This window comes from Vombatus ursinus, unplaced genomic scaffold (assembly GCF_900497805.2).
Source record: "Vombatus ursinus unplaced genomic scaffold, bare-nosed wombat genome assembly UNPS02014790.1, whole genome shotgun sequence".
NCBI classification, from domain to species: Eukaryota; Metazoa; Chordata; class Mammalia; order Diprotodontia; family Vombatidae; genus Vombatus; species Vombatus ursinus.
The window spans coordinates 64806-74070 of record NW_020954568.1 but is presented as its reverse complement, the minus strand read 5'-3'; the positions used below and the strand labels follow the sequence as shown (position 1 = coordinate 74070).

The window sequence follows — 9265 nt, the reverse complement described above, 5'->3', positions numbered from 1 at the left end:
GAGTGTGTGTGTGAGTGTGAGAGTGTGCATGTGTGTGAATGTATGAGAGAATAAAAACATGTGAGTGTGTGAGAATATGTGTATGAATGTGTGTGCAGAGTGTGTGTGTGAGTGTGAGAGTGTGCATGTGTGTGAATGTATGAGAGAATATAAACATGTGAGAGTGAGTATGTGAGAATATGTGTGTGAATGTGTGTGCAGAGTATGAGTGTGTATGTGTGAGAGTGTGCATGTGTGTGAATGTGTGAGGGAATGTAAGTATGCGTTTGTGTGGGAATGTATGAGTATGTATTGTGAGTGTGTGTGCAGGGTGTGAGTGTGGGTGAGAGTATGTGTGTGTGACAGAGAGAGAAGATATAAGTATGTGTGAGTGGGAGTGTGGACGTATTGTGAGTGCGTGTATGTTTTTGTGTATGAGAATATGTGTGAGTGGGAATGTGTGAGTTTGTAGTGTGTGTGCGCGTAGGCGTGCGCATGTGTGTGCGTGTGTGTGTGTGCAGAGTGTGTGTGTGTGTGCAGAGTATGAGAGAATGTATGTGTGAGAGTATGTATGTATTGTGAGTGTGTGTGTATGTGAGAGTGTGAGTGTGTGAGAATGTGTGTGCGAATGTGTGTGCAGAGTGTGTGTGAGTGTGAGAGTGTGCATGTGTGTGAATGTATGAGAGAATATAAACATGTGAGAGTGAGTGTGTGAGAATATGTGTGTGAATGTGTGTGCAGAGTGTGAGTGTGTATAAGTGAGAGTGTGCATGTGTGTGAATGTGTGAGGGAATGTAAGTATGCGTTTGTGTGGGAATGTATGAGTATGTATTGTGAGTGTGTGTGCAGGGTGTGAGTGTGGGTGAGAGTATGTGTGTGTGACAGAGAGAGAAGATATAAGTATGTGTGAGTGGGAGTGTGTACGTATTGTGAGTGCGTGTATGTTTTTGTGTATGAGAATATGTGTGAGTAGGAGTGTGTGTTTGTAATGTGTGTGTGTGTGAACTCGAGTGTAATGGCACAGGACTTTCAGTCGGTTTGTTGAGCCTTGGCAGGAGCCCGGGGAAGGAGAGACCCTCCCCGGGGACCCACCTTGGTGACTCCTCTCTGCTCCCCAGGCTCCTGTCTGCCTCAGTAACAGGGCTAAGGCGGCCATGGCACAGGCGGGGGCGGTTGTCCTGAACCCTGACGTTGTCCAGGTGAGTAGAGGTGCCTCTGCACAGCCTCCCTTCCTCAGATCAGCCCCACCCTGCTGCCAGGGGTCCAAGCAGGGCTCCCTGGAGGCAAATGAGGGGAGCAGGTTCCCAAAGAGCAGGGAGGACCAGGGGGCCCCTGGGGCAGGCCGGGCTGCTGAAACCTCTGGAACCCTTCCCAAAACACACAAAACAAAGTCACTGGGACTGCAGGGGAAATCCATTCTATTAGAACCAACCAACAACCCATTTCACACATGTTCTGTGAAGAAGCCCAGGTCTAGGACTCCCTGGACAGCACGGGAGGCTCAGCCTCAGCCCCAGTCAGGGCAGAGATGGAGGATTTAGTCAGCCAGTCAATTAGCATCTATTACCCAGCTGCTCTGTGACAGACCAGCTGATCCTGGGCTGAACAATGAAAGGGGAAGGAGGAGGAGATGCCAACTTGGTCATGACGGAGCCCCCCGGCTGTGGGGGACCCCATAGTCTTAGGGGAAAATATCACCCCGGGGACATCGCTAGTGTGGGGGGCATGATGGCCTTTAGAGAGCCCACAACTGGAAGAGAGAAGGGGCTCAGCTCTTTGGAAAGCCCCGGGCTGAGATGGGCCTGTGGCCCAGTGGCCCAGCAGGAGCCAGGCCCTAAGGAGACCCTGGGGGGTTTGCTGCCTCTTGGCCCCTGCAGAAGGACCCGAGGGAAGCGCTGGTCATTGCAGTCACCGCCAGAGCCATCTTCGACTTGGAGGCTGAGCACCAGCTGTTTCTGGCCCAGGGCACCGAGGAGTACATCAAGCACCAGACCGCCCGAGCCAAGGAACCGCTGCGCCCGGGCACAGCCTTCCCCTTCATCCAGGTGCCAGCCTTTCCTTGGCGCTCCGAGGGGCCTGGCAGGGCCTCTGGGGCAGCCCCCTCTTCACTTGACACAGGTTGCCTCGTAAGCAGCTGCCTTTGGGATCCCCGGCTGACCCCGGGGCCAACACCCTGCTCCGAAGGGTGTGAGGAATGCCGGGCTCCCCCCATCCCCACCCATGGGGCCCCTAATATGTCCCCCTCCTCCCGCCTCGGCCTCTCATCCTACCGAGGCAGGGGACCTCCTGGGGCGTAACCCGCCTCACCCCCACACTTCCCAGGCAGGTGGGCCTTTCCTACCCCACATTCCCCCAGGCACCCTGCACTGTCTCTCAGTCTCCCTTCCCCTCCTGGACCCAAGCTGCAGCAAGCCAGGGCCAAGGGGCTTAGCGAGGGGAAGGGGCTGGGTGGGGACCATAATGACATCTCTTCAAGGGCCCATTTACAAAGGCCTTTCCAAGTGTTTCAATTCAGGTGTGCCCTCCCTCCCTTCCTCAAGGCTCTTCAGCGACAAAGGGGCTGGGAAAGTCATCCCCTTTATTGTACTGGGGGTGCAGGTGGGTAAACTAAGGAAGACCCTTGAGAAAGGGAAAGGCGGCCCAGGCCACAGAACAGATGCCGTGGTGGCACAGGCGGGCAGGCTTCTGGCTCCACCTGAGGGCCTCGAGGCAGGGAGCATCAGCTGCGGGGCTTGAGCTGACCCGGGTCCTTACAGTGAGCTCTTGCCTCACTTCACCTGCTTTCCTGCGCCACTGTCCCCCAGCAGGGGGTGAGGAGGCTGGCCCCACACCCAGATCCTGATTCCCCTGGCCCTGGCATGCCTCCTTCTTGGGCTGTGGCTGGGAGCACAGGTGCCCAACCCTTTGGAGGCCACGGGAGGCAGAGCCCCTGCTGAGCAAAAGTCCCCGCTCAGGCCTTGTGGGCGGCTGCAAGGCAGGACGCTACCTGACAGGTGCCCCCCTCAGCCTTGGCCCATCGACGTGTCCCCGCCCCCAGGTGGCTCTGGCTGAGGAGGCTGGTAGCTCACCAGGCCTTGTTCGCTGCCCTCCTAGGCAGTGCAGCTGGTCAATCAGAGGCTGCTGGAGCGTGACCCAGAGGAACGAGGCCTCCTGGATGTCATAGTCCTCTCCAACAACAGCCCGGAGGCTGGCAGCAGAATCATTCACTGTGCCAGGCAGGCAGGTGAGGCAGAAGTCCAGAGGAGGGAAAGGCCAAGGGAGGCTTCCCTGAGCTCTGCCCAGCCATCCCTGGGGGTCTGCACCTGCCCTGGCTGGGACAACCAGGAGGGCCCTTTCTCTTCTCCCCAAGCCCTCCTCTGCTTGAGCACAGACCCCACCCCAAGGGCAGCCCCACCCTTCTCCAAGAGCTCCAGGCTCTTGAATGTGATGTGAAGAGGCTACCACTGGCCTCCAGCTGGCTCAGGCCCCCCCATCCTGGGGGCAGGGGAATAGAGCAATGAGACTGGACCAGGGGCCATTGGCATCCTGCTTGGGGTATGAACAGAAGCCCCAGAATGACAGAATTTCAGAGGTGGACAGGACCTCAGCTACTGAGCTAGGCCATAAGGGAAGAGGAAACCCTACCCTAGGCCAGGCCACTAGGAGCTCTCCAGCCCTCTTTGCTAATGCCCTGCAGTGAGGGGTGAAGGGGCAGCCCGGGCCAGTGGGGCTTTGTGGCTCAGCCGATCAGTCACCAAGTGCTGACCATGGGCCAGGCGCTGGGCTGAGTCCTGGGCATACGGAGCAAGGCCACCGGGTGCCTGCCCTCGGGGAGCCCACATTCCAGCGGAGGAGAGAGCGCCCTAGTCTTCCATGATGTCTTAGGAGACCCCGCTGACTGGTGGCCTGGCACAGCCTAAGGACTCTTTCCAGAAGAATACTTCAAGTCTTTAAGATAAAGGCAGAGGAATCCCGAGGAAACATCGTTTTCCCATTGAAACATAGTTAGGAGGATTTGTTTGAAGGTCCTTGGTCCTGGAATAACCCTTGCCTGACAGGGAAAGATGCAGAATAAGGGCTCCTGTCCAAGTGGTGTCTGACTGAGTCCTTCCTGAAGGAGGCTGGCGATCCTCTGAGGGGTAGAGGAAAAGGGATGGCATTCCAGGCAGGGGGAATTGACAGTGCAAAGGTCTTGAGACCAGAAATGCTTATGGGCAGCTCTAATTGTGATGAAAATTTCCTTGACTTCCAGCTTAAATCTTGGCAACTCCCCCTCCCCCCAGTTTCTCTTTTTTCTGTCCCCTGGTGCCTAGTGGCCCCCAAATGATGTTCTTGTGTCCTTCGGCTCGGGCCCCACCTTCTATTTCCTCACCACAGCCCTGTGAGCCCCTGGGCAGGTATCGCCACACCCAAGTTATGGATGACGAAACTGAGGCCCCTCCGTCCCCCAAAGTCCTCGAGCTAGAATTGGTGGACAAGTCAGAAGTCAGGTCCTGTGCCGCAGGCCCCAGCCTTCCTCAGCGACTCCTGGGACGCAATCAAGCCCTCTGCACCTGGAACAGAGGGAGGGCGAACTAGGCAGCCCCCAGCCTTAGCAGTCACCCAAGTTGGGAGGCCCCTGGAGGCTGAAATGGGGCAGGGACCAGAGAACTGAGGGGCGCCCTTGAGAGGCCGCCTCAGCCGGCTTCCCAGCCCAAGCCCTGGGGGTCAGTTAACTGAGCTGCTCTCTCCCGCGGTCCGCCTTCCCATGCTGCCTCAGCAAGAATCGGGAATAGGAGGCAGTCAGGGATGGGAGGGGCAGGACACGGGAAGGAGGTTTAAACTCTCGTTCAGACGGCTGGCCTTCGGGGTGAATTTGGCCAACCACTAAAAACTTGCCGTATAGATACCGTCCTTGGGAAGGCCCAGTCCCTTACTTTACAGAAGAGGAAACTGAGTCCTGGAGAGAGGTAGGGCTTGCCTGGGGTCAGTCGCATTTTGACAAAGCAGTCCACGCACCCCCAGGCCCTGGAGAAGGAGCAGAAACCCACCTGCTGCTGGCTGAATCAGGGTCATCTGGGAGACAAGCCCCTCCCCTGCCTGGGTGGGGGGCCTCCTGAGTCACCCCTCCTCTCCCCCCAGGTCTGGAGATCTCCAAATTCTGCTTTGTCAGGGAGAACGACTCCACCCAGTACCTGAGAGACCACAATGTGAGGCTATTTCTGTCCGCAGACAAGACTGATGTCTGCAACGCCCTGAGGAGGGGTGAGCCTTCCCCTGCCCCTCCCAGCCCCTGCCCCCCTCCCTGACTCTAGCCCAAAGCTCTGGGGCCTCCCCAAGGGAGGGAAGGGTGCCTACGTCTCTGGAGGAACTTGAGAGATCCTCTCTTTGACCATCTTCGTTTTACAGGTGGGGAAACTGATATGGGGCTGAGAGGGTGGAGCGACAGGGGGTCCCAGAGTCTGGACTTGAACCTGGATCTTGGACTCCCAAGCCAGGGCTCTTTCTTCTGCCCCATGTCAGCAAGCATTTATTAAGCACCTACTGTGTGCCAGGCACGGCACGAACACAAATCCAACCAGAAAGAAAGAGTGCCCGCCCTAAACGAGACCGCTGTCTAATGGGGGAATGACCCTATGAGCGGCCGTCAAGAGTGCCCAGAGAGTCTGTGTGAGCCGCTGTGGCTCTGGCACAGGAAGCCTGTGCCTCACACCCCAAGGCTCCCAACGGCTCAGGCTTCTGTCCCCAACCCTGCCGGGCTTCCCTTGGCTTCCAGGCACCCCAGCACCCCAAGTCTCTCCCTGTGGCTTGCAGGCTCCTAGCAAGCTGCCATGATAACCAGACTGAGAAGAATGGGCTTTTCTAGACCAAGGGCACTGGAGGAGGTGCCATTATTATCCCCATTGTACAGATGAGGGCACTGAGGCAGGCAGAGGGGAAGCGAGTGGCCCAGATTCACCCAGCTCCTGTGTGTCAAAGGCAGGATTAAAACCTGGATTTTCCTGCCTCCCAGGAGTGTTCTCTGGCCACAGGCTTGGCCAGCAGGAAGACACCTTTCCAGTTAGAGTGACCCCTTGTCACATGGCCCCTGGTCAGGGCTTTGTCCCTGTCCCCACCCAAGGAAGGCTGCTGTCCAGAGCCTGGCTTCCTTCGGTTGCTGCCCGCTAACCCAGGGGCTCACTGGCCTGACTCCGGCTTGCGGTCTGTGGACACTGCCTTCCAGGCCCCTTTTCTGAGTGAGGAAAGGAAGGGAAGAGAAGTAACGTATTGGTATGCTCTACACGGGTCATCACCTTTAAGCCTGGCAACAACCCTGGGGGCGGATGTCAGGAAGGCAACCAGTCGGCTGGCATTGATTAAGCACCCGCCATGTGCCGAGGGCGGGGGACACAGAGAAGGCAAAGGCCAGGTCCCACCCTCAGGGAGCTCCCAGTCTAATGGGGGAGACAAGGGAGAGGTCGGGAATGGTCAGCAGAGCATGAGTTGGGAAAGGCTTCCTGGAAAAGGTGGGATTTTAGCAGGGACATTGGGAGGCAATGATGATCCCCATTGTACAGATGAGGAAACTGAGGCTAGAGAGGTCGAGACTTGTCCAGGGGCCCACAGCCAGTAACCGCGGAGGGGGAACTGAGTTCTGTGCCCCAAACCAGGGGCTTTCAGAGGACCTTCGGGGCTGGACTTGCTCAGCCCCGCTGGACGCTGGCTGGGGATGGGCTGGGCCGGCTCAGGGGTTCAGACTCTTGGTCTGTCCAACAGCACCATCTTATGGCTGCTGGGCGTCATTGAGGCCTCGGCCTGCAGCAGGGGCTGGGCTCAGAGCCAGCCCAGAGTGCCCTGAGCCAGCGGTCCTAACAAAGTACCTGAAGGATAATCCTGGCTAGAACTCACATATGCTAACTTATCTGAGCCCATCTGAGGGCAGATGATCCCCTCTAAGAGGGGCGATGTTGGGGGGGGGGGTGACAGCAGCTAGGGGGAGCCACAGTGCAGAGAGTGCTGAGCCCAGAATCAGGAAGACCTGAGTTCAGATCCAGCTGTGAGACCCTGGGCAAGTCACTTCACCCTGGCTGCCTCCATTTCCTCATCTGTAAAATGGGCACCTCCTGCCAGGGTTGTTATGAGGATCAAATGAATACCATATGTAAAGTGCTCTGAAAACCTTCAAGCGTCCACTATTAGCAGGGCACCTTTTGGGCCCGGCGGCCCAGGGAGGGGAGGCCCAGGCTCTGCAGGCTGGCAGGCCTCCTCATGCTAGCTGCGTCTTTGTTCTCCCAGGGGTGCCGGCTGCCCTCATTTTCCAGCAGGAGGTCCAGGCCCCCAGCACCCAGCTTCGCTTGGCCTTTGATGGCGATGCCGTGCTCTTCTCAGATGAGACGGACCGCGTGTTCCAGGAGCGGGGGCTGCCGGGGGCCGTACAGTACGAGAAAGTGCTGGAGGCAGTGCCCATTGGTGAAGTAGGTAGCAGCCCTGACCCAAGCATGGAGTGAAGTCTCCCTCAGGCCAGGCCAGGGAGGTAGGGTCCTGAGGCCCCCTCACCCCCAGGCGGGCATGTTCTCTCACTCCCCCTGTCCAGATAGGCCCAAGCGGTGCGTGTGCAAGGGGATAAGTGTCTCTTTCTCTCTCTCTCCCTCTCCCTCTCGTCTGTGTCTCTCTCTGTCTCTTTGTCACCACCCCCTTTTCTATCTCTCTATCTTGTCTCTGTCTCTCTGTGTCTATGTCTCTCTTTTTCTGCCTCTGACTGTCTCTATCTCTCTTTTTCTGTCTCCTTCTCTCTCTGACCCCAGGGCCCCATGAAAGCCTTCGCCATGCAGCTGGGACGACTCAGAGAGAAGTTTAGTGAGGACGAGTCTCCGGTGCGCACATACCTGGTGACGGCTCGCAGTGAGGGGGGCATGAGCCTCCGTGCTCTGAACACCCTGCGGGCCTGGGGGCTGCACCTCGACGAGACCTTCTTCATGGACGGGGCCCCCAAGGGGCCCACCCTGGCCCAGATCCGCCCGCACATCTTCTTTGATGATTCCCTGCACAACATCCAGGGGGCTCAGGACGCTGGCGTCCCCTCTGCCCTGGTGCCCCGTGGCTGCTGAGGGGCCTCTGCAGCGTCCTCTCTGCCGCTGTCTCTCCACTCCATCTGTCTCTCTCTACCTCTGCGTCTGTCTCTGTCTCGTTCCTGCGTCTGTCTCTCTCCTCCTTCGGTCACGTTGTCCATCCCCCTGTCTCCAGGCAGGGCCACACTCACAGGAGAGGGAATCCATGGCCTTCCCCGGCTGTGACGGTTCCCCCAGGGGGCTGCCCACACTCCCCTCTGCTGTGTGTACAGAAAGTCCCAACCTCAAGGGGAACCAAGAACCGTGCAGTGGAACACACACAGAACATACTATCCATCCAAGGCCCTGGGCCTGAGCAAGGAGTCGGGGGGAGGGAGGGAGAGAAGCTTTTCTTAATGCCTACTGTGTGCTGGGCGTGGTGCTAACTGCCTACAGTATTATCTCAGCCTGGAGGGGTAGGTGCTATTAGGATTCTTCTTACAGTTGAGGAAACTGAGGCAGACGGTGATGAAGTGACTTGCCCAGCGTCACACAGCCAGGAGTGTCTGTGTTGGAGTTAAGCTTAGGTTGAGTATTGGCCAGGGTTGGAGAGCTGAACTCTGCGCGGTTCACCACCCAGAAGGCCTCAGGCAGCCAGCCCCTTCTGCTCTCTGGGCCTCAGGGACCCTTCTGTAAACCCAGGGGCTTTCCCATTCTGTTTCCTTGCATGCCCTTCCTTAAAGGGGCCACTGAAGGGACGCCAGGGCTGGGAGATGGGAAGCTGGCCGGAAGATGGAGATGGTCAAGCGCGCTGCTTAGCACCCTCCCAGGATGGGGCTGGGAAGTCGCTCTTCTCAAAGCTCCCCTCCTCTCCTGCCCTCCGCCACAGAATAAAGGACGGCCGAGCTGGCTGAGTGAGAGCCTGGGGACTCAGCAATCCTTTCTGTCTGGGAGGGGAGGAGAGAGGGGATGCAGCATCCAGATGGAGATGCTGGGACACAGCTGGCCTGGTGCCCGAGAAGCGGCAGGATCGAGACCCAGGGTGGTGCCCCTTCCCTGGCGAGAGGCATCATCAGGAGGGCATGAAGGAGCAAATGTGCATGCTGGCACACCTGCCGAGCATCCTCGATCCCAGACCTGAAAGTCCTTGCCCATTCCCCATTGCCCTCCACTCAGCGACCACTCCAGTCCTCCCCGCAGCTGGCGCCACTCATACCTGCTCCTGCTCCCCTGCTCCCTCCCCACCTCCAGCTGCTTCCGCTGGGCTGAGCCTCAAAGGCAGGTCCAGGGACGCCTCCAAG

The 9265-nt window shown here is 58.1% G+C and overlaps 1 protein-coding gene across 1 annotated transcript in view; it reads left to right on the top strand.

Annotated features, from left to right (window-relative positions):
• The window catches only part of LOC114047782 (cytosolic 5'-nucleotidase 1A-like), a 10054-nt gene extending 1167 nt beyond the window's left edge, over nt 1-8887 (top strand). Inside the window, exons 2-7 of the mRNA XM_027868717.1 lie at nt 1098-1178; nt 1857-2024; nt 3073-3202; nt 5080-5202; nt 7213-7391; nt 7722-8887. Of these exons, the coding sequence (XP_027724518.1) occupies nt 1134-1178; nt 1857-2024; nt 3073-3202; nt 5080-5202; nt 7213-7391; nt 7722-8024 (948 nt within the window). The 5' untranslated portion in view covers nt 1098-1133 and the 3' untranslated portion in view covers nt 8025-8887. The remainder of the gene's footprint in view (nt 1-1097; nt 1179-1856; nt 2025-3072; nt 3203-5079; nt 5203-7212; nt 7392-7721) is intronic.
• The last annotated feature ends 378 nt before the right edge of the window (nt 8888-9265 follow it).